This window comes from Lontra canadensis, unplaced genomic scaffold (assembly GCF_010015895.1).
Source record: "Lontra canadensis isolate GAN:19392208 unplaced genomic scaffold, GSC_riverotter_1.0 scaffold41, whole genome shotgun sequence".
NCBI lineage: Eukaryota > Metazoa > Chordata > Mammalia > Carnivora > Mustelidae > Lontra > Lontra canadensis.
Genome location: NW_022631035.1, coordinates 11,174,859 through 11,199,948, shown reverse-complemented (window position 1 = coordinate 11,199,948; position 25,090 = coordinate 11,174,859). Strand labels below are relative to the sequence as shown.

At 50.2% G+C, this 25,090-nt stretch overlaps 1 protein-coding gene across 1 annotated transcript in view; it reads right to left on the bottom strand.

The window, feature by feature from the left end:
• Positions 1-24,830, bottom strand: part of FAM20A (FAM20A golgi associated secretory pathway pseudokinase) — a 45,743-nt gene extending 20,913 nt beyond the window's left edge. The window contains exon 1 of the mRNA XM_032870763.1: positions 24,439-24,830. Within this exon, the coding sequence (XP_032726654.1) occupies positions 24,439-24,830 (392 nt within the window). The remainder of the gene's footprint in view (positions 1-24,438) is intronic.
• Between the last annotated feature and the right edge of the window lie 260 nt (positions 24,831-25,090).

Sequence of the window (25,090 nt, the reverse complement as noted above, 5' to 3'; positions counted from 1 at the left end):
ATAGCTCACACGGAGTGGGTGCACAGCTCTAAAAGGAACGACTTACTGTATTTCTCTGGAAAGGCAATTAACAGAAATCACAAGCTTATTCAAGAGAAGCTGATCTGTATGCTTCTTTTTGGATATCACATGTTTGCCAGAACATTAAAATCTCCAGCCATTCTACCTGCCCTCCTTCCTTCTTAATCACTGTGTCATCTTTTGAATTTCCTGCTTCTCCTGCATCAGGACAGACTGAACTGATCTTGGGAAATAACCTCCGTTCTTTTTGCTGAAATAAGTCTCCCTTTGGCATCTGGACACAGAATCCCTTCCAGAAGCAGTACAACGATGCCAAGCCCTCTCAAGCGTAGCTATTTCATTTGTGCACCACCGAATTTATATTTGGGCTAAATTCGGTGGTTATGAAGCTGTTATGAGAAAATGACACTCCCTCCGCCGTGAAAGCTCACACTGAGGTCCCCTGCAGAGGAATTTGGTGATAGTCCATTATTTTCTAACGACTTGAATCCCTGTTCATTTCCTGGAGCTGTTCCTTCCTGAGCAATTCTAGAAGGTGCTGTACCAGGTGCAGAGTCGTAACGAGGTTCCCTCCCTGTCCCATCACCTATGCTAGGGTGGATGGTATTCAAGCGTTTGTGGAGCCCTGGCCATCTGCACCCAGATCCTGAACAGAGGGAGGGAGGTGGGAATGGGGTGTCAGGCCCCCAGGCAAAACCCTCTCTGTTAGAAACTCCGGGTAGTGGTCCCTTTGCTCCAGCCTCAGAAGAGAGACCGAGCAGGAGTCACATTTCAGAGTCACATATTTTCTTCCCAACTAAGAAGCTCTACGTTTCTCAAGGGGAAGGATCCGCCTTGGATTTCTTTTGCTTCCGCCTCAGTATTTGGCAAAGTGCTGTGCACACAGTAAATGCTCTATAAATAATGATTCCAAGACGTCTGAACAAGTTTCCTGCTGCAAAGACGCCGTCAGGCTCCAGAACACTAGGATCAAAACTTGGTAGGGGGATTTCTTGAACACGGGAATTGCGCGGGATTTTGCTCTCAGTTAGAATGGAACTCAGAAGGCTGGTTCTCCTCGTTTTGTGAATTTCCAAATGCACTCCGTGAGGAAGAAAATTTAAAAAGCATTAGAGTGAGCCTCGATGGGGCTTGGCTTTCCATTTAAATCAGTGCACCTGTTTGGTCCATATGTCTGTTTCAGTATTCTTATCCTTGACACTGGCCTGAGAAAGAACATTTATTCAGAGTTGTTTATTGTGGTGGTAATGAGTTTGGAAAATGCTTCTTTGAATTGTTCTGTATTTCCAGTGACCAAGAAGGATCCAAGTTTAGTGGGGCCTGACATTTACATATTTGGAGGACCATTTTTTAAGAAAAAGAGTACAAAATTACGAATACAACATTAGGCACGAGAGTGGCTGTTTGTTTAAAATGAGAAGAGATATCAACGAATTAAGAGTGTCTTGAGGATTTAGAGCCCTTTCTTCTGAGATGCCATATTTACCTCGAAATGTGTCTTGACTGGGACCAGGCTCCCTCCCTAACTGGCTTTCCTCCACACCCTATGGCTCCCAGCACCCACAGGGGAAGTCGGGGAGCCTGGGCTGACGCTTTATCAGCATCCTGGTATACCTGCCCTGGACAGGCCGGTATGCAAATCACAACCCAGAAATAATTACTTAGCACCTAGCGTGTCACTTTCAAACACATTATCTTAGGGCAGTCTTTAGGGGGCTTTATCTAACTGGACCTTCTGGATCCCCTTGGCCAGGAGCTGAGTGTGAGAACGTCAGAACAATGGCATTGAGCAGAAGTGGCTGAGGCCAAGAAGGGTGTGGGCTTTTGGAAATGGCCTTTTCTGTTCACCATTCGAATGGACTTTATTCCTGAGACCCAAGCATTGAGCTCCTGCTGGCGGCCTGTGCTCACCATAGAATTATGTAGAATGACCAGCCTTCAGCAGACTGCTTGACTCACCGTCCAAAGCCTGTGGTTCATCATACACAGGTCATGGGCTGCTGACTGATGTCTCCCCACCACTGGGTCCCCTGGGTTCAAAGAGGACATTTCCCATTTCTTCCTTTTCTACTCATCCTCCTCCTGATCCGTTCATCTCTGTGCCCTCGAGGCCAAGGGAAGCCTACGGGAACTGTGATACAATAGTAGTGGTCGGGAGCCTCAGACCCCAAGGTGACGTCCCTAAGTGCTCCTCATTTCCTCGTTTCACTTCCCAAGACAGACAAGCATTCACCCCCGGAGTCTATCCTCCAGCTTGGAAAAAGTATCTGCTTCCATTAGCTCGTGGATCAGAGCTTGATTTTTAGGGGTAGGTGATGGGTGGTGATGCTGCTGTGTCTGTCCATTAAGAAGGAGTTTGCAAATCCAGAGAGAGAGGACTAGAGAGGCAGGTCCCGGGTCCTGAGTCCTGGCTCTACCACTCACAGCTGTGTGACCTGTGGCAAGTTACCTGACCTCTCCGTGCCTCCCTCCATCTGAAAAGCAGGGATGGCAAATGTACCCACCTTATGTGATTTTAGTGAAGATTAAATAAATTCATTGTTATTTATGTGAGTTATTATTACTGTGATTTCTGGGACTCCATTATCACAGGGCTCTGTATGCCTCATGCTGGTGGGGAAGGAGGGCGGTGAAGAATTCTGCACAACAGCTGCTTAATTTCCCAGTTACCTGAGTTCCGCTCACGAGGGTGAAAGCAAGAGCTTATTCTACATTCTCTTGGATGGCTCCTGAGGTAGGCTGAGCAATGGCTCCCCCCAAGGATACCCAGATCCTAATGCTGGAACCTGTGTATTTTTCCCTCTATGACCAAAGGGACTTGCAGATGTGATTGAGTTGGGGATCCGGAGAGGGGGCAATGATCCTGGATTGCCTGCCTATCATCACAGTATCCTTGTAAGACGGACATACAGGGGAAGAGATGCAGAGAGGAGGAGGCGGCAATGTGACCACAGGGGCAGTAATCACAGTGAAGGGACCTGGAATTACCAGAAGCTGGAAGTGGCAGCAAATGACTGCTCCCCTAGAGCCTTAGGAGAGAACATGACCTTGCCTACACTTTGACTTTGCACCTCTGGCCTCCCGGAAAGTAAGAAAATAAATTTCTGGTGTTTTAAGCCACCCAGTTTGCGGTCATCTGTTTTGGCAGCTCTAATAGAAGCGGCCACAGGCAGGTACAGCCAACGGAGCCAACAGAAACCACCAGCCACGGAGTGGTTCTTGGCTCCATGGTTCCTGAGAGCAAGTCCAAAAGGCATTCCCCCAAGGAAGCCCCTTTCCCACGCTCGGGAGCTGGCACTGGAGGAGGGGACTGCTAATAGGCTGGAGAAAGGTAATGCTTCTCCATTCCATCCCCAATTCTGAAACCTGGCTGCATACTAAACTCCTTCTACAGATCTGGCCGGACAAGGAAACAAGCTCCTACAAAGACTTGAAAGCCCAGTGACAGGCAACAAGGAGGTGTTCAGCCTGATCCAAACTCGGGCTGCTGCGCCCTTGCCCTGTGGCTCCCGAGAGCCAGCCCCTCACACCTGTCGCCAGTGCCCTTCGCTCCCACGGGTGCTCTTGCATACGGTGGTCCACAGTGAGCACAAGGAGGCTCTTGCTCTGGGCCAGGCACTCCCTAAGCCCTGGCTCATTTCTCGTCACAACTACCTGATTACCAATGAGGCAGGTCCACCGTTGGCCCCATTTCACAGGGGAGGAGACCCACCTGAGTTAGGGACCTGTGTGGAGTTGCCTCAAGGTCACCGGCCTGATGAGCGTTTGCTGCAGAACAGGGACAGAAATCTCAGTGACTGCCTTCTGAGACACCTCCTTACCACCACTCTGGTTGTCTGTCATCTTCCTGGCTATTGACCACCTCTCACTCCTTGTACTAGGGCTCTGAGCAAGGATCACTGATGACTCCCCAGTCTCCTCCCCAGGGAGAGGAATCCATAGCCCCACGCGTGCAACCAGGAGCCCATCCAAGTAGGGAGGGCATCACCGTGCACAGCCTTCACACTGAGGGGCGGGTAACCACGAAAGACATTAGCTACATGCAGCTGGGCACATAGGCACGAAATGACTTGCTTAACTGAGGTGGACATCTAAGCTAAAATAAGAAACTCTTGGTCCTCATGATCCCAAGTGTGAAAAAAATAAAGATCTTATCAAAGTGGCTAGACTTAGCCATTTCGCTCAGACCTTGTTGATTTTGCTTGGCTTTGAAGAATGGGCTAGACACTCGTGGCAATGAGGAGGAACATTCCAGGAGCTGGACAGTGACCTCAGTGGGAAACCTGCTTCTCAATCTTCATAACAACCTTAAGACTGAACGCCCAAGATGTGAGTAGACTGGACACTCTGGAGAGGAAAGCAAGAGCCATCCCCGGTCTCTGGGATCCCCAGACTCAAGTCCAGGAATGCGCAGATCCCTTCCAGGTGGGCTACGTTTCCCAGATTCTAAGCCTGGGTGCAGCGCTAAACACTGGCATGACTCCCAGACATCACTGGTAGCACACAAAGAAATTTGGAAAGAGCCGCACGCTGAAACCTCTCTGGGCAAGTCACAGTGGTGGGAGGACAGGAAAGGCTCTGGGAAGTCCTGCAGCCAGCCCTCCCGTCCCAAGAGCCCTTCCTGTTCACGGCACGTGTCGGCACCCCGTGGACTCCATGGTGCGCACGACACATTTGGGAAACATTAAAGATCCATACCGGACCAAGGAACGCTTCCACCAACCATGACGTGATGATTCATAGAGCTGGGGTCCCACAGCTGTTTGTCCATTTTTTCCACCGGACCGCTGCCTCTGGCGAAGACCAGAGCTTCCCAACAAGAGGCCATTTCACTCCCTGGGGGTGGTGATACTTGGAGAACTTTTTGCAATAGAGGTGGCGGGGAAGGTGCTCAGGGAAGTGCTTAAACTCCCTTTGGTACATAGAAAAGCGGAGCGCAATGGAAAATCGGCCCGAAATGTCAGGAGTGCTGACGCGGAGCGACCCCGGGCTGCAGCCATGGAATCAGGAGCAGACAAGACACTTAATCCTCTGACCATGACCTGAAAATCGCCGGGATAGGCTCTGGGCTCTGTGCAATTGGATATTTTCCATAGACAGCGTACAAGTCTTCCCCCGGGCCTCCCACACTCCTCCAGTATCTTCTGCGCAGCAAAAATTAAAAATGTTTCTTAATGGTTTAAAAAAAGAAACGCCGACTGGGAGTCAGCATATACGGAGCTGTCAGAGTTATCCCAGCTTCGCAAGCCCATGGCTAAAATGCTAACACACCTGTCCCCCACAAGTGATGCGGTACGGGTCTGTTGAAATGTCATCATTTTGGTTCTTCCCATCCTCCCATTGTACGGTCCCCAGATAAACAGAGAGATGCCTCATGTACACACACACAGGACGCATGCGTAAGTGTTACACACACACACACACACACACACGCGCGCTGTTAACAAATGATACTGACGTTGGCTGGACGATGGTCTTCTCTCTCCTGGACTGTTTCCCTGACTGCAGAAGACAGAAATGGGGTCTAGTGGCTGTCCTTGGAGCAGACCCAGAAAAAGAGGAACCTTAAAAATCCACACCCGGGGTCCTCTGATAATCAAAGGTAAATCAGAACATACATACTTTCAAAAAATGTTTGAGCTTTGTCTGAATGTCTGGCACATAAGGCAAGAGCATGTGAAGGACAGAGAGGTCCGAATGCAGGAAGATCGAAATGCAGGGGGTTGTAATTGGGGGTTAGGCGGGGGGGGGGGGTACATGATTTCATGGTTTGTGGGCCAGTTTCTTTCTGGCTCAGCCACGGATGGAATTCTTTCCAGTCCTTGGCCTGGAGACCTAGCTTGAGTTAGGGCTCATTTGCATGGCATTCTTTTTTCCATCCGATTTACAAACTGAGAGAGTGATTGCAGACCTTGGCCTGTTTTCCTCCTCTGCACGAGCAATGACCCATGTAGTAGGATAATTTATTGAGATATTTTTGTGTTTTTTTGTTCTTGTGGAATTTTTCCCAACTCTGTTCCGAGGAGGTAGCTGGGCTTTGGCGTTTCCCTGTCCCCGAGGCTGTTTATGACCGAGGACCAAGCAGGCAAACTTGAGACAGGCTACCCCACTCCTTCTCTGGCTTTTTTCATTTTTGGTTTTTGGAAAGCCTGAACTCCATGAAGGGATACGCTGGACAGGGGAGTTTGACAGACTGTGGGATGTGCCTACCGAAGCACAAACTATTGAGGGAAGTAGACAGATTCCGAAAGCTGCTTAGGAAAGGGAAGTTGGTTGGGGGGTGTATGTCTGGTCTGTTTCCTGGGGGTGACAGAAAGTGACTGCATGGTGTGCCTAGGAAGGTGTGTTTCAGGTACTAGAAACCCACCCCAGCAAATAGTCCTGTGCTTATGTTTGAGCTTGGCATAGACCCAACAGAGTACCCCCCAACCCGCCCAGCCACCTGCACAAGCCCAGGTGACAAACATGGACTAGGGGCCCTCCTCACCTGTTCTGTCACCTGTGACCTTAAGTACATCTGCCCAGCATGGAGGGGTTTGGGAAAAAGGGTTCCTGTGATGACTTGGAGTAAATAAATGTCCAACCAACCTAACAGGAAAGGGGGCTTAGAGTTTCATCTTAGATTGGATTCCTCAGAAAAAGAAACCCATCTCCCGTTTCTTTCACCCTTCTGTTGGTGGACTAAAGGCAGGTTCTGCTAGAATCACAGGGTAATCCTGGGATCTCCGTGGCTTCCCACAACAGAGGCTCCTTTCTTACTCATGCTACTTGTTTCATGAAGGTCACAGCATGCTTCAGGGACCTGGCTTTGGGGATACGCCAAGATCCCAGCGGGTGGCCTTCCGAGGCCATGAGGGTCAGGAAAGAGAGGCCCTGGAGCGTTCATTACTGGCCAGGAAGTGACGTAGGTCACGTCTACTCTCCTGCCACTGGCTAGAACTGGTCCTATGGCCCCGCCTGGCTGCCCGGGTTGGGGGGGGGCTGGGACACAAGGGGAGCACGTGGATGCTGGTGCCTCGCTCTCGTGGTATTAGCTCACATAGGATGTGTCTTTATTGAGTGTCGCTAACTTGCGTTTGTGAAGAGCTTATTAGACATGTATTGTGGGGGGTCCTTTGCGTGGATTCTCTTCTTCTAGTTCCCCCAAGCCCTGTGAATCGATCATCCCTGCAGTCTCTGGACGGGGAAATGAAGGTCCACAAAGGGGCATAACAATGTGGTAAACGGAAAAGACGAAGGAACAGCCTGGGTGTCTGACCCAAGCCTTTTCTGCTCTTCCCCAGAGTTGGCAGGGAAAGTGATGCTTTGTCAAGGACTTACTTAGCCAACCGATGGGGTCCCCATAAAGATCAGGGAGAGCGTGGCGAGAACGCCAGGCACGCGGGATTATCTGTCCACTGTTGGGAAAGCAACGACGGTATCAAGATTTCAGTGAGACTTTGCCAAATGGGCTGATTTCTCAACACAAACTCATTTCTCTCCGGCTGAAACACAATCACTTCCCCCTCTCCGAGCTGGGTTCATGCTATGTTGCAACAGACTGCTTGTTTTCACTCGGGGCTGACTGGTCCCCCTCCCCATCCTGACTTCCTGGGGTCACTGCTCTGGCTCAGCAGTTGAGTAAGACCTACCCAGCACGACAGGGGCTTCTGAGCTGGAGGGGACCCGAAGCAGAGGAGACCTGAATCGCAAGAGGCAGATCGGCGACCGTCCCCGGTGCTGCTGCGATTAAACCCAAGCGTGGAATCAGAACATGGGGGAGGGATTCGACCATCACTGATTTTCCCCCCTGATTATAAAGGCAACAATTTTTTGGGGGGGCGTAAAGATAACACAACAGGTCTAGAGGGCATCACAACGGATGAGTTGAGCTATTTTTACAGCTTTTGGTGCTTACCACCAACTCGCCCTCCGGGAAGCCCACACGATCTGGGTGTCCATGGCTGAGGGCTGGGAGCATTTCCGCCTGGCCCACCCCCAGAGTGCGACGCAAGGGGTCACTCTGAGAACATAGTCCCCAGGCCTCCTGCTCTCGACTCTAGTTTCAGCTATGCTGCCAGGACCCGACCTCAGATAGAAGGTGAAGTTCAAGTCAGTGTTGAATTTCGGCCTTGGAAATCCAGTTTCTGGTGTAACCTCACCCCTCCCCCCCGCCCCCCCCCCCCAGAGCCTTTCTCCTCCACCGAAGATGCGTACAATAATAGTACCTCTCTTACGGGGTTGTTGTGAGGATTAAGTGAGATAGTTTGGGAAGGAGGCAGTGCGGCTATCCTCCCCCCCACCGCCGGAGTAAGGATTTCTTGGGTGTCAGCTAGGACCACTGTCATCGACCCGCGGGAGGCTTTGTTGCAAGGGAAAGGTCTGCAGTGAGCAGAGAGCAGCCTGTTTAACTGGCTTAAGAATGCTTGTGGAAAGAGAAAAGAGGAGAAAAAATAAAGTCATTTCTGGAATCTGCAGGATTCCTGTCATTTCAAGTCATGTCATTGGGCAAACATTAGCTGACCGGTTTTTACTCTGAAGCGTGTGTGTGGGGCGGGAAGAGATGTGATCTCTGAAAGACGTAGGCTAATGGCACCGGGACCCAGTTCCGTGGTGTTCTGTCCGTCCGCAAGCACTAGATGTCCGACGTCCGGGTGACCGTGGAGAAATCCATCCATGCATTTTCTGTTTCCGGAAGCACCGGATGTGGCCAAGGCAAGCCAGGGCGCTGGCTGGGCTGGAGGCCCTGGTGCTCTTCCCGTGGCTGTGGGACCTGGCCAAGGCTGTTGCTGCTTCATCAACTGAGACTCCCACGTAACTGGATAAGGCTGGCGACGGACACGTGGCAAGTCACCCACATCGAACGTAGAAGAATAACCAATGAGCGGTCCTTCCCCTGTTGGTGACTCACTGCTGTATGCACCAGGCACCATGCTCAAGGAGTTATGTATGTGACCTCACTCTGCCCTCCAGTGCCCTCAGGGTGGGTATTCTGGGCCACACTGCTAAGGAGGACACCAGGTCTCCAGAAGACAGGCCTCGGGCCTCTGGCGATTCGTGGCTGAGCCAGGATTTCAACCCAGAACTGCATGCTCACAGAGCCTCTGAAGTACTCTTTTTCTCATTCATGCACCAGACACTTATTAAGCACCTACTGTGTACAAACCAGCCTTTTAGATACTGGCTTACATCGCCAAAGATGCAAGCAAGCCTCCATCCTTCTATTAGGCTCTGGGACGACCATAACAGATGACCACAAGTTTGGGGGCTTTCCAGAAATTGAGTGTTCTCGCCGTTCTGGAGTCTGGGAGTTTGACAGCGAGGTGTCAGTAAGTCTCTGCTCCTTCAGGGGGCGGGGGGTGCTGTAGGGGGAGAATCAATTCTTTACTTCTTCCAGCTTCTTGTGGTTGTTGGTGTTCCCTGCCTGGGAGCCCCACCACGCTCTCTGCTTTCTTGCTCACGCTGTCTCCTCTTCTGTCTGTTTTTCCTTAAAACGACACTTGTTTTATCCATTCATCTGTGGATGGACATCTAGGTTCTTTCTATAGTTTGGCTATTGTGGACATTGCTGCTATAAACATTCAGGTGCACGTGCCCCTTCAGATCACTACATTGTATCTTTGGGGTAAATATCCAGTAGTGCGATTGCTGGGTCATAGGGTAGCTCTAGATGTGGTATATATATATATATATATACAAAGGAATACTATGCAGTCATCAAAAGAAATGAAATCTTGCCATTTGTGATGACTTGGATGGAACTAGAGGGTATTATGCTTAGTGAAATAAGTCAATCGGAGAAAGACAACTATCATATGATCTCCCTGATATGAGGAAGTGGAGATGCAACGTGGGGGCTTTGGAGGGTAGGAAAAGAATAAATGAAACAAGATGGGATTGGGAGGGAGACAAACCATAAGAGACTCTTAATCTCACAAAACAAAGTGAGGGTGGCCAGGGGGAGGGGCGTCAGGAGAGGGTGGTGGGATTATGGACATTGGGGAGGGTATGTGGTATGTTGAGTGCTGTGAGGTGTGTAAGCCTGATGGTTTACAGACCTGTACTCCTGGAGCTAATAATACATTATATGTTTATAAAAAAATAAAAAAAATTATATATATAAAAAAAGGAAAATGTAAGAACATATACAAGTTCTAACAGATTGTTATCACTTGGATAAAGTAAAAAAGTGTGAGAATAAAAAAAAAAAAGGACACTTGTTTTAGGATTAGGATACACCCAGATTACCCAGGATGATTTCCTCATCTCCAGATCCTTCATGTAATGGCATCTACAAAGACTTTTTTCCTTTCCCAAGTAAGATACCCGTGACAGATTCAGGGGACGAGGACATGAATGTATCCATTCAATTCAGTACAACGCTTAAAAACCTTGTGATCTAGTGAGGTTAAATGCTGAGCTTATCAATAAGCAAGAAGGTATTAAGTTCTGTTAAGAGGCCTGATGAAAACGGGGCAGAAGCCAGCAAATGAGGCCCTGGGACCCCTTTAGGTCACTGGGACAGGAAAACCCCCTGTGGGTGGGGAGGTCTGAAAGGAGACCTGAAGGGCAAGAAGAAGCCAGCTGTTTTTCTGGAGCCTAATTGTTCTGGCCCATCTGCTTGATTTTTTTTTTTTTAAATACATAATGAAAAACTGATGTTTTTGGCTGAGTGGATCCTGCCAGGGAAGTCAGGAAGAAGCATTTTCATAGATGCAGATAAAATAGTTTTCCTAATCACAGATTACAAGTAACCTTAACAGATCACTAGCTCCATCATTGCCAGAAAGAAAGGCGGCAGCACGATTGTCATAAATCCAAGCTCATCATTTCTGGCTGACCTCCTCAGACCTTTTAATGGATTTACAGCTCATAACAGAACAGAAGGCCACCTCATTCGGTTACATTTTGCAATGAGTTTAACCCACAGGGGCCACGACTAAATTCTACTGCTCAGATTAGGCATTCTGTGGTGGCTTTGTTGATGGTTTTTTAATATCGAAGGTGGGCATTCGGTTATAATGTCTTTTAATATTTTTCCAGTCCCCAATTTTGCAGTCACATGCCATGGCATATGGCTGGGTGGCACTGATTACCCTTTGACCCACCTGTCGTAGCAGCTCTAGAAGTATTGTGTGAGGAGGATCCAGCCTGCCCTTGGACCTTTGGCTCCTCGCTGGACGGAGGTCGGTGGCTTTGAATCCACTCACCCATCCTGTTGGACCACGTGACCTTGCCACAGAGCCTTCTGTTCCTACTTCCAGGTTTAGCCAACTGCCTAGTCTCCCTCTCTGCACTGAATGATAACCCTGAGAAGCTCCCTCCCTGAGCTCCCGGGCAATTTATCATAAATATAATCCCCCTTGACATCGATCAGAAGCTCTGCTGTGGGGCTCTGCTGGGTGGCTCGGCCCGTGAAGCGTCCGCCTTCCGCTCAGGTCATGATCCTGGGTCATGAGATTGAGTCCCACTTCGGGCTCCCTGCTCAGTGGGGAGCCTGCTTCTCCCTCTCCCTCTGCCCCCACCCTCCCCACCCCGCTGGTGCTTTCTCTCTTGCTCACTCTTTCAAATAAATATTTTTTTAGAAAAGCAGCTCTTGGGGCGCCTGGGTGGCTCAGTGGGTTAAAGCCTCTGCCTTCGGCTCAGGTCATGGTCCCAGGGTCCTGGGATCGAGCCCCACATCGGGCTCTCTGCTCAGCAGGGAGCCTGCTTCCCTCCTCTCTCTCTGCCTGCCTCTCTGCTTACTTGTAACCTCTGTCTGTCAAATAAAAACTTAAAAAAAATTTTTTTTTTACAATAAAACCATGGTCACTCATGGCCTTTGTATTCATAACAGAACGGGACTGCAGTGGCCTGTAGGGTGGTCTCCCAAAAGACCTCATGTCCACGACCTAATCCCTGGGATCAGTGAACGGTACCTTTTTGGAAATAGAGTCTGTGCAGATGTAATAAAGTTAAGGATTTTGAGATGAGATGGTCTTGCATCATCCATGGGCACCCCACATCCAATGGCATGTGTCCTTCCAGGAGAGACACAGGAAGCAGAGAAGACCCATGAGCACAGAGACAGAAAAGGAGGTGACGGGACCATGGTGGCAGGGTTGAGAGTGATGTGGCCACAAATCAGAGAACGCTGGCAGCCACGACGAGTTGAAAGAGACAAAGAACTGGTTCTTCCCCAGAGCCTCTGGACAGAGCACTGCGCCCTCTGCCAAGTGACCCCTGCGTTTCAGAGTCAGCCTCCAGAATTGTGAAAGAACACATTTCTTACAGGACACGAATGCCAGTGACTGAATTCCCTTCTCAGAACTTGCTCAGGAAACGCTAACATCCAGTGGCCTAGCGATGTGACTTCCCGAGAAGTGGGAGATCGATCTCCCCAAGTGTTCTCTGCCAAGGGGCCTGGGCCACTGAGCGACGCGGTGTGTGGCATGAAAATCCATCCTTGATGGTCTGTTTCATTTCCTGACAGCAAATTATCCTAGATGACCTCCTTTCTCACTCTGACATTATAATGACACAATGATTGTGATGATGATAAGCACAGCACATACATTTTTCCCTGTGTTGCTTTGATGCCATTGCACTGAGGGAGTTTTTGCAAATTTCAGCAGAGGGTTTTCCAGAAGGCGTGGCCTCTGAGGGTCCCGGTTGAAGACAGCACTTTTCTTCCCAGGGGTCATACACGGAGTCTGCTGCCCGAGGCTGGTGCCAAGGATACTGCTTTATATCCAAAGACAGACTGACTGGGTGTCTTTCCATGGGGACACTCGGTCAGCCTCTTACTGGCTGTAAGACCCACCCTTTTCTACAGTGAACTAATTACAGACTGTTGAAAAGAGCTTCAAGAAGGGGTGCCTGGGTGGGTCATGTGGTTAAGCGTCTGCCTTCGGCTCAGGTCTTGACCCCAGGGTCCTGGGATCGAGTCCCGCATCGGGCTCTCTGCTCAGTTTGGATCCTCTTGTCCCTCTCCCTCTGCCACTCCTCTTGCTTATCTGCTCCTGCTCTCTCTCTGTCAAATAAATAAAATCTTAACAAATAAATAAATAAAAGAGCTTCAAGAAGTAGAAAGGATTCTATACATTCATGCTGCTAATCATATTAGCAGTTATTATCAGAAATGCCCTAGAGATAAGTGAATGGATAAAGGTCTTTGGAAATTTCCGTATAAAACACAGGCTCTTAATATACCTGAGAAGTGAAAACAAATTTTCATCATTGTTCTAAATATTACATTGGTTCATAGAAAAGGAAGTGTTTAAAAATTTTCAAAGCAAGGAACACCTGGGTGGCTCAGTTGGTGAAGGTCTGCCTTCAGCTCAGGTCATGATCCCAGGGTCCTGGGATAGAACCCCTTATCGGGCTCCTTGCTCGGCGAGGAACCTGTTTCTCCCTCTCCCCCAGCCCCTCCCCCTGCTTGTGCTATCTCTCTTTCTCTCTGACAAATAAATAAAATCTTAAAAAAAATTTACAAAACAAGTTTTAAACACCTGGTGAGAGGATGCTGTGTCCTCAACCCATTCAGTCAGAGTGTCCATGGTCTTGGGGACGATTAGGACCGTTGTGGGAGGGTTGCAGGGGGACAGAGAGACCAGTATCCTCTTTGGACCTCAAAAATGGTCTCCAGAACAAGGGGAGCTTCAAGTCTGTCCGTAAACAGGTCTGAACCAAGAGCCAAACAAGCCCTTGACTGTAAGCGGGGATGGAGGCTGTGTTGTCTGGGACTGAGGGAGTTTTCAAGGGCTTAGAAAGGGAGGCCCAGAGGCTTTATGAAGCTGGAAGAACTAGGCCGGGAGGTGGGGACCATTTCAGCGATGACTGCCGGTGCCCCAGGAGCTGAGGTGGAGGCAGGCCCACGCCAGCAGAATCAGCCACAATGCCTCCCCTTCAGCTGGCCTCTGTATTCGTCTGCTCAGGCTGCTGTAACAAAACACCTCAGACTGGTGTGGCTTAAACAATAGACGTTTATTTTTCACAGTTCTGGAGGCTAGAAGTCCAAGATCAAGGTGTCAGCGGACGTGGTTTCTCCCAAGGCCTGTCTCCATGGCTTGAAGGTGGCCGCCTTCTCCCTGTGTCCTCACAGGGCCTTCCTCTGTGCATAGGTATCCCTCCTGTCTCTCTGTCTTCCTTCAAGGACATAGTGGCTTAAGGCCCCACCCTTGTGACCTCATTTAATCTTAATCTTAATTATCCATCTCCCCAAAACAGTCACGTCCTGAGGTGTACTGCAGGTTAGAGCTTGAACGTATGACTTTTGCGGGAACATGATTCAGTCCATAGCGGCGTCATTCGATTTTGGAGGGTTACGTTAGACGTCTTTCTCACTGACATATGCGGCAGGCTCTTGCCACTTGGAGCCACCGGTGCACTGCCTGACAACTCACCAGCAAAGGGGACCTGCTCTGAGCCTTGCTCAGGGGAACAGTATTAAGTTATTAGACTGCCTCTTCTCCGATGGCCAGGAGACCTGAATCTCCCCAGATGGCCTTTGATGTATCTAAGCAGAAGTGATACTTAGGAAGCTCTAGCCAGGACTTCCAGGGGCTGTGCATACATCTCCTCTCTCTTGATAACCTGCTACCACCATGCGACGAATCCTGGACTAGCTGACTGGGGGATGGCAGGCCGTGGACAGCCACAATCATCTCAGCCAAGGTCCCAGACAAGGAACCCCAAGGAAGAGGACACATCCAGGATCAGTAGAACATACACAGCAGCAGACCACGGATGTCTCAGGGAGCCCAGCAGAGGCCAGAAGAAGGCTTAGCTGAGCCCAGCCCAAACTGCTAACTTGCAGAATCATGAGCTAATAAATGGTTCTTGTCATTGTTCTTTTTTTTTTTTAATGGTTCTTGTTTTAAGTCACTCCATTTTGGAATGATTTGTTGTGCAGCAAAGTAAGCAGTGTACAAGCCCTAAAAGATGCTCTCTTATGCTCAAGTAGCCGGAAGCATCGGCAAAGCTGTGGTGGGAGGCGTGGTCATTATCAAGTGCCATGCCCTCATTACTGACAACAGCTGGGGGGTTGCGGGGGCAGGGGTAGGGGGCTTGGGTTCTAGGCACATCAATTTGAGAGAAAAGAGGAAAAGACATTTACTCTATTTCCACACATTCCAGATCAGTGGTTTTCAAAAATTCTTCTAGAAGTGGAACCTTCCTTACAAAAGAATCTTACCCAGTATTGCCAAAAAGAAACAATATTAATAATTTATCATTATAAATCTAATAGGGTAAAATATGTAAACTCATTTTTAAAAAGCCAACCAATAAAAATGAGAAGGATAACAGGATTATGAACTCAAGCATTCAAACTTGGGGGCGATGGAAGACAGACATCGTCTTATTTCAGAACCTGATTAATTTCTAACACCTTGTTTTGGTAACAGTACAAAAAAATCCTGATACACACACAGATTTTAGCAGCACACCTTGCAATCTCAGAATACTCCTCAATTAAACAAAGATAGAAGAAGCCATCTGTCCCCACGAACCACCTACCACAGACTCAGTGGGCTGCCATGTGCAAAACACAATCAGTGTGAGTTTTCTCACCTTAAGATCATCTTAAAGTACACTCTTTCAAGATGAAAATTAATCAATCATTTGCAGAACCCGAGAAACGCCTCTCAAAACCCTAGAAGTTCATGGAGCGCACTGAGAATACCCCATATTTTCGCTCTGACAGACTTCGAAGAAGAAATCTTGGTCAAAGATGCACCATACTTGGGACATAGCAGCAAGGAGCCTTCAGGGACCACAGCTCAACCCTCTTCGTTTCTGAAAGAAGGCAGGATCGACACACTGGTGTAGTGGCTCCAAGTGGGATCTCTTGTTGGGAAACAGAGAATGAGCCCATGAATGAACGGGGCCCACATCAGTGTCTCCCTCGGGCTCCCGTGAAGGGAGTAAGGTTGATTGAAGCCCACATACAAAGATGGCTCGCTTCTTGGGAGGATTTTAATGGTTGGTATAAAAAGTCTGCACGTGTTAGGAATTTGTTATGAATGAATTTGGTTTTATTTTTTATTATGATTTTTAAAAGATTTATTTATTTATTTGAGAGAGAGAGAGAGAGACAGCAGAGCACGAGAGAGCAAACACCAGCTGGGGTGGAGGGGGGTTGAAGAGCAGAAGGAGGGGGAGAAGGAGAGGGGGAAGCAGACTCCCCGCTGAGCAGGGAGCCCCCAGGCAGGACTCCATCCCAGGACCCTGGGATCATGACCTGAGCCAAAGGCAGACAGATGCCCGTCCAACTGAGCCACCAAGGAGCCCCAAATTTGCTTTGAAAAAGCCTTAATTAAGCTGAGACCCTTTCCAACATCACTGGTGAGGGCAGTTCCTTCAGGACCCCTGCCCCCTGTCCACCCAGCGTCACTCTGGGGGCTGCCCTTCCCGGCACTGAGCTACCGGGCGGACAGGTGTTTCCAAGAGCTCCGCCTCCCTGACGTCAGTGATTGGTTGAGGCGTGGGCAGCCTCCTCAAAGGTGGGCCCATCACAGCCTTCTACAGCCGGGCTGTTTTCTCAGAACGGGCCAATCGGCATCTCTGCTCAGACTCTTTCTTTTTGGAAATGGGAGAAACCCTTCTCTGTCTGGTCCTAGGACGGACTGTGGACTGTAGGGAGGCGAAGCTGCAGGAGGGGATACAAACTGGGGAGACACAAAGGACAGCTGCCCTTGCTGAGTTTTGGTTACTGGAGTCTCATTTTCTTTTCCAGCTCGCATTACTTTGAGTTGGGTCTCTGTCACTTGAAACCAAAGTGTACTTTCCAAAAATAATGATAAGCATTTGCACAGGATGCAAATTCGGTGTCCAATTTAAGGGAAACACAGACTTCATCACTTGAACTCAGTGGGGTCCAGTGACCCAGTTAAAAATCCCCTGAAGCAGAACAGCGGTTAATGAAGGGGCTTGATTTGATGGTGGAGCTGCCGTTGGTCCTTCTTTAGCGTCTCTGACGGCTCCGAGGGGCGCGGGATGCGCAAAAAGCAGCTACAGGTTGTACATCATCTTAACTCAGAGCGAAAACCACGAGCTGAGCTGTTACATGCAGATAAATACACTATTGCTACAGAATTTGCAGCTGTTCAGCCAACGGAAGAAAATGAGCCAGAAAGAGAAAATTCCTATTTGAACTGATGAAACGGAGACCCGGGGAGCCACTTGGATCGGCCAGGAGAGACCACTTGTCCCTGCGTTTACACTCTTCTCTGCCCTCAGCATCATCAGACGTATTTCCCTTTGACCCACGAAGCTTGCCCAGGTACCGACAGCACGTTTGCTCTCTGAGCTCTGTGCATGGCTTCCGGGGGCCAGACAGCACGGATGTTCTCCTGCCAGCAGAGATCTTCTCTAACCTACCAACGTCTTCCAAGTTTTCTAAAATTCCACCTCTTCCCGGGCCAGCCTTTTTTAACAGCCCCGCTTCTCAGTCCACGGGCCCCTGTGCCAACACTCCTTAAGCTTCTCTTTTACTCTCCATATTTTGCTGAGTTTTATTGCAGGTTCTTGGCTGATTCTCCGCTCTTCTCGATTCCCTGTGGCTTCCCAAATGGAACCGGTCTGTTACTAGGGGATCCAATAAATTAGACATTTTTCTGACTCTTAACTTTGCCTCTTGCCCAAATTCTACTGGCCGCCCCCAGGGCTTGGCCTCCGAAGTCCTGGACGCCAGCATCTCCCCAGTTCTCAAACTGTCTATCCTGATTTCACATTTCAACCCCAGGACATTCTACCAAGGGACAGGGCGCAAGAAGAGGGACGCCTTTCTTGTTGTTATTTTCTCCTCACCGTGGCTTCCATGACGCGTGTCTATGTGTGCGCCTCTAACAACAGGCTCACAGTTGCTCCACTGCCTCGAAAATTCTGTCCCACTCAAGTGGCACTCGTTGAGAACGGTACCTCCACTCGGCTTTCTGCCGCGTGCAAGCCTCCTTCAGCGGAACCGACGGGCTCTTGTCAGCCTCGCGCTTAACGAATAATCACAAGGAAAATCACACGTCGGCATCTGCCAAGGGGCAGCGCCAGGAATGAGTTGGCGAGGTCAGGGTCTCGGTGCTTCCCACGTGCTTTCAGGCAAGACTTCTTGGCTGCGCTTCCTCAGAGAACAGGAAGCTAAGGAAATTCCCTCTTCCTGGCACCTGACACCTTCTCAACTTTCCTTCAGGGCTTTTTTTTTTTTTTTTTAAGATTTTATATATTTATTTGACACGGAGAGAGAGAGAGATCACAAGTAGGCAGAGAGGCAGGCAGAGAGACAAAGAGAGAGAGATGAAGGGAATCAGGCTCCCCGCTGAGCAGAGAACCTGATGCGGGGTCGGACCCAGGACCCTGAGATCATGACCCGAGCTGAAGGCAGAGGCTTTAACCCACTGAGCCACCCAGGCGCCCGCCCCCCTTTAAAATTGACTTTATTTAAGGTATTGTAATGAAGAGAACACCCAGCCCAGATCCAAATTTTAGGATCTCTAAGTAGGGTGGTTTTGTCTTAGACCTCTATAGGGAGGGGTAGGAAGTTACAGGTGGAGTGATTTTGCAGTCAGTGTTGTTTTGGTTCGAGGCCTTTTCTTTATGGGATGCAACAGGCCATTTCCTAACAGCCCCCCAATACTGATGTTGTCTATTCCCAATTATTTGCTCTGCAGTATTTCTTCTGATTCCGCCTCCCCCACCCCGGGGAGACCCTATGGGAAACCAGAAGACCACAAGCAAACTGGGGGCTTTTCATGCCAGGAGCAACAGAAGCATGCTGTTCACTCTCACAGGCAGCTACAGTCATAAAAAATAATGTGGTGCTCTAAGGGGAGGGTGAGTACAGTCAGGGAGGGACCAGAGTGGCTGGAGGTAGTCGGAAAAGCCTTTCCAGAAGAGGGAAACTGAGGCCCTGTGGACTTCAAAGGATGCACAGCAGAGGAGCTGATGGTTGGGACCACATTCTGGATCCAGACCCTCTGGGTCCAAAGCCCACCTGAGGTTTGCTGGCGACGTGACTTTGGAAGGCAAGGTAAGCAATCTTCTTGTCCCCAGTTTCTTCTATGAAATGGAACAAGCAGCCTTACTGTATATCCATTTGCTACAGCTGTGTAACAAACTATCACGAACCCTACTGGCTTAAAGTTGCACCCCTCTGTTAGCTCACAGAGTTGGTGTTCAGCTGTGTTCTCTGTTCAGCTGTCGACCAGGCTGAGTTCTTGTCCAGAGACTCTGGGGCAAAATCTGCTTCTGAGCTCATTCTTGTTGTTGGCAGAATTCATTTCCTTGTGGTTTGGGGACTGATGGCCCTGTTTCCCTGCAGGCCATCTCCTGAGGACCAGTCTTAACTCCTAAGTGTCCCCTGCCACGTGGTCCCCTCCATCGTCAAGTCGGCATCAGACCCGTATTATACTCTGAATCTCTGACTTTCTTTTCTTCCATCAGCTGGAGAAAGTTCCCTCTTTTTTTATCTTTTTAAATTAATTCATTTATTTGAGAGAAAGAGAGTATGTGTGTGTGCACCAGCTTGGGGAGGGGCAGAGGGAGAGGGAGAGAGAATCCTCAAGCAGACTCCATGCCGAGCAGAGAGCCCGATGTGGGTCTTGATCCCAGGACCCTGAGATCATGACCTGAGCCGAACCCTCAACTGACTGAGCCACTCAGGTGCTCCAAAGCTCCCCCCTTTTAAAGGGCTGCTGTGATCAGGTCAGGCATACTTGGATAATCTCTCTATCTCAAGGTCAAGTCATCAGGGACCTTAATTACATCTGTGAAATTCTTTAGAGCAGTTCCCAGGTTAGCACCTGGTTGAATAATGAAGACAAGTGTGTGTACACCAGGGCTGGGGACCTAACGGGGCCATCTTGCAATTCTGTCCACCGTATGCACTTGCTTCTAAGGAAACTGTAAAGCCCAAGTTAGCAAGTTTCTGCGAAGTACTGGGGCCAGATCAAGCACGTTTCAGGTAAGGGGTTTTGGGCAAATAGTTAGGCAGTTGAGTTCCCAGGACTGATGAGAACTTCCCACGGTGAAAAGAGAGTGTTAAGGGCTGGGAACAAGAGAACAGCTGACAAACGTCCTCCCGTGCTTGGCCGAGGGTTTCATTTTGAAACACTCAGGACACAGGAAGTACCCGTACTCCTCGAACGAACACCATGTAAGTCTTTGCTGCGGTCATGGCGGTAAAGACCGAGCTCTGGAAGGAGGAAGAAGGGACCCGAAAACGGCCTCTGGATTAGCCCTCTCAGAAACCATCTGTTTGGAGTTTGTGGCTCTGAGGAGAGTGGAGAGGTTTCCTGCATCTCCAGGGATGCAGAAATCGCTAAAATAATAGGTCTTCCCAAATCAGTCAAGCAAAGCCCTAATTGGGAAAGAGAGATGGAAGTCAGGGTCCCCACTCCCTCTGCTAACCACACACAGGTCTGGTCGAGGTCTGTGTGCAGACCAAAGGAGGCTGTTTCCTTTCTTAGCCTGGCATCACTGATGGAAGAATCGGACAAGGGCCCAAGATCCTGGTGATTTTGGGAGAAAAGCAAGTGGCCACCATCCAGAAGGAAAAAGCTGGACATGTAGCTGCTTTGCAAGTGGAGTTGCCCGCCCCCGATCTATGTTCCTTATGGTCTGGGGCCGGCTTGAGACCAGCAGGAAGGAGACAAAGGGGCAGGTGAGGAGAGAGAGACCGAGGGGGTAAGAATAAAAAGATTGTATTTTGCATTCCACAGATGCCATGGTGGGAAGAAGCCTGGCCTTCAAATCCTCATAGGCCAACCAGTTCTCATTTCCAGCTGACTTCTTTTTCATCACCCCTGGCTCCTTCTCCCCTCTCCTCCCCTCCACCACCCCGCCGCCCCTCCTCTATCTGCCCTGCCTTCTGGATCTTCTCAAAGCTTCCCCGGAAAGACTTGAGCCAATTTACTCCCCTTAAACAACTGTCATCTTTGAAAAGCTGCTCAGTCTCTTTGCTGTGATTTTCAAAGGGAAACTCAGGGCTAGGCTTGCTTTCAGTGACAGCAAGTAGGTAGGAGGAGAGGGAAAGACAGGTGCTTCCTGTCCCTGGGCTGGTGGGAAAAACACAGATACACACATCCAGGCTTCTGAGAAATGCTGACTCTGTAATTGTAGGAAAAGACAGCCTTCCCCATACCTGAGGGAACGTCAAGGAAGAAAAACAGAGAGTAGGGAATTTGTATTTGTGTGCTAGCTGATGGAGTTTTGACACTGGTGGGGTTGGAGGGGGATGACCCTGTTTGACCTTGACTGTCAAGACCAGAGGGTTACGGAGGGACCAACCAAAGATCCGTGGGCAAAGGGCCAGGCCAAGCTGGCCACTTGTGACATGTCAAAGGACAGATGTTGTCTGGCTTGGGCGGCCTGTCGGAAGAGAAGAAACCCAGCCCACATGCCCAGGAAGCCGCATTTCTAGGAGGTAGAGGAGAGCAGCAAGGTGAGCGGTTACCTGTGCCCCAGGTAAGCCCTGCCTTCCGGCCTCGTGTGGCTGGTTGATATCTGGCCTGAAGTCCTGCAGACTACACTCCCCTCGCTCCTCGAGCACTCTTGGCTTTTCGCTACTCAAGACAGGTGCCAAAGGGGTCATCGTGCCTGAGAGAGCCTGGAGTTGCCTCCCTCGTTGTGATCAGCGACCAACAACCTGACAGAAACACTTTCCCTGATTGCATTTTTAGCTTGGATTGTGCCACACTTAGTTCCGTTTTGAGGGAGGAAGGAGAGGACGGGAGGGAGGAACAGTGGATAGGGGAAGTTTGCAGAACACCCTGAATGTCAGCCCAGGAGACTCTACGGGACACACAGCATATCTTTTGCATTTGAACTTCACCTGATCTTGACATGCAATTAACAAAGACTGATGGGAAACCTGAAACATTCAAAATGATGTCTAAGCTCCACCTTCCACCAAAATCAAAAAGGAATGTGCTGGGAGAAAAAACAAAACAAAACAAAACACCAGACAAACAACAACCAGGTCATTCCCTACCTCTGTTGGTAATGAGCTCACGTTGTTAGAAAGATACCTTCCAACTTCACACCAGGACTTGTTAGCGTGGTGGTTAAGAAAAAACTATATTACTCAGACTAACGGTCGCTTCTGGGCAAGGGGTGAAGAATGCTGATTTGGCTTCTCTTACTACCTGAAACCCTCCTGGTGTGGCAGATGGCTTGCTGCTACCATTATTTTGGATAGCAGTTAATGGTAGGTAATTATTGGCACAGTGGCATCCGTAGAAGTCTGTAACTCTCTAGTTTTTAAATACTGGCTGGGTATTTACTGGCTGGTAAACAAGGAGGGCTTATCCATGTAAGAGAGACACAACTAGTAAGGTCATTCGCTGTTTCTTCCTTTGCGGTCTAAGTATTTGCTTGCACAGAACTCTAGAGCCTTCCTTGGCCCGGGGTAGCCAGAGAAGCACACAGCAGCATGGGTGCGGGCTTCATCGAAACTTCCACGCGCTTTCTAGTCATCAGCCCACTCTCTGGCTTCAGGGAATGAGTTACTCTCTCTGACAACAGAACTCTGGGAGTGCTTTAAATTCACACTGGCCACTGAGTCCTCCACGTTTGTTCTTAACCTTGATGTACGTAATAGGGCATAGGCTTATTAGAATCCTCCCGCTGACGTTTGCCATACAGGTCTGGTGAAGGCAGGTGTTCTTTGAAATCCTAGGTCAAGTTTCAACCCTCGAGAATGCAGCTTCCTCTCCTGCTTCAGCCCACAAACCTCGCTTGAGGTCTGGAGGTAGGAAAAGGAAGAGGAAAAGAGATATCCCAGCTGTCGCATTTCAACCAACCATGCAAAACTACCCTGTTAGCTCCGAAGACAGCAAGGTCAGCAGCCCCCATGGGTCGACCCTCTGTTAAATGACCAAAATCATTTCTGTCCAGGAAATGTGTGTTTGTGACACACGATGGCGTAGAAATCAAGCTCAAAAATCGATGGTGGGAAATGTTGGTGAGAAAGATTTTTGTGTTTCTGCCAAAAATATTCTCCTGGACTTTCCTTCAAGACCCGGAGGAACATAAGGAAGTGCAGGGCCCCAGAAATGAGAATACATGAATGCTGATTCTGAAAACAAACGACTTCGCCCACAGTCCCCTCATTCTGGAACCTTCCACAGATATGTAGACGATTTTCTAGGGGCAAAATTTCCTAGTCCATTGATCCCGATGCCCACATTATTGATGAAATCAAGGTAATGTTGAACAGGACAGTGTCTGAGAAACACTCTCAAATTGCCTTTTGATTATACCCAATTAGCAATGAAACGGAGAACCACCTTTTTTCTAATCTAAAGTCATCAGCCACGGAGCTGCAAAATTCACCACAGCGATTTCAGCCAAGGGCTCCCCATTTCATCCCCTTTTGCTTTCTGAAAGTCCTCCCCTCCCTCAAGCCCCAGCTGGCCTCAGCGCTACAGAATAACCAGCAAACAGTTAAACTGGGCTAGCCCTGGGCAACCACGGAGATTTATGGTCTACCCATTCTCCGCAGGGACTGTAAAACCCTCTGATGACATTTCATTTTGAAATCTCTTGTAGTAAGAAAAGTAATGGGTGTGGTTCAAAATGAACTCTGGATGCCAGTGATATTTAGACAAGTCTGTACTTCGAAACAGAGTTCTAGCTCATGTGAAGGTCTCTGTCATTAACCCCCATCTCAGTATTTGGACTATTTCCCCGACTCCAAACCACCCCCCTTCCTGCCCTTTTACAAATACATCTTCTTAAGTGAATCCTAGATAGGTTTGGGCTCCCACCCCCATCAACCCCCAGCTACATTTTGCTTTGGATTTTTAGAAATTCCCAGGTAGCTTTCTACCTCCTCTGTGAAAGCATCAAGTCTCAGATCCGTGTCAGCCCAAATTAACCCAATGCTAAAACCACCTTCAAGTTAGAGCACCGGCCAGAGGGACAAGCCGGGTTTTAAATAGAACAGGTCGGTGACCAGGTCAGGGAACTAACCGTTTACTTTCCGCCCCAGCTGACCTCTTGTAATCTCTGACCCTGGCAGAGGAGTAAGTTAGGAGAAAGAGCTGGGTTTTCAGGGAGTAGCATTGCTTTCTGGAAGGCACCCAGGTCCAAAGCAGAGTGCGGAATTCGAACCAGCTCTGGAGTTGCTCTATTTGGGAACCTTTTCCGGAACACCCGAGTCCAGCAGCGGCTTCCCAACATGAGGACAAGGAGAAAGAGGGGGACAACGGCCGAGGACAGTGCAGCGGGGCTAAGGGGTGAACAGGGAGCTGGAGGGTGGCTTAGAGCATTTCTCCGCTGTGGGGCTGCATTGAAACTTTCTCCCCCTGAGATGCACTCGGGGCTGGACTCTGCCTTCCGCCAACAGCTGGTGGGGTCCGGGCGGAGAACACTAGCCGCGCCCGGCGCCCAGCGGAAGCTCCGGGCGGGGGCGGCGGGGCGGCGCAGCGCGCGCGGGGGGCTCCCGGCGCCCGGGGTCCTCACCTGTTCCAGCGGGCCACCTTCCTCCGGTAGTACCGCAGCGCCTCCTGGCTGGCCAGGAGCGAGTCATTGGGCTCGAGGAGCGGCGGCTCCTCCGGGACGCGGTAGAGCGGGTGGGCGAAGAGGGCCTGCAGCTTGGAGCCGCGGCCGCCGCGCCGCTCAGCGCCGGGCCCGGCTCGGGAAAAGTTGCGCGCGGCCGCGCGGGGGTTCGGGGAGGCGGCGGCTGAGTCCGGGGCCGAAGACGAGGCGCGCCGGGCGCACGGGCAAACCCGCGGGTCCTCTCGGGGCCGCAGCTGGCGCCGCACCTGGGGCCAGAGGTGGAAGTAGAGGTCGGCGGAGAGCAGCGCGCCCAGCAGCAGCAGGGTCAGCAGGCGGTCCCGGCGCAGCCCGGGCATGGCCCCGCCGGGGCGCGCGGGCGTCTCCGGGGACCCGGGCGGGCGCTGGGCGCCGAGGGCCGGCCGGGGTTGACGGGGCCGGCGTGCTCACCGCGGGGGATCGCCCCCCTCTTGGAGGGGTGTCGCCCCTGAACTTGGGGACCCGCGGCGTGGGGGCTCGCGGTGCTGGCGGGCGTCCCTGCTCCGCGCGGAGTGGAGACCAGAGGATGGTGCCCCTGGGCCCCTGTCTCTGGCACCTTCTCTCCCCGCGCCGCCCGCCC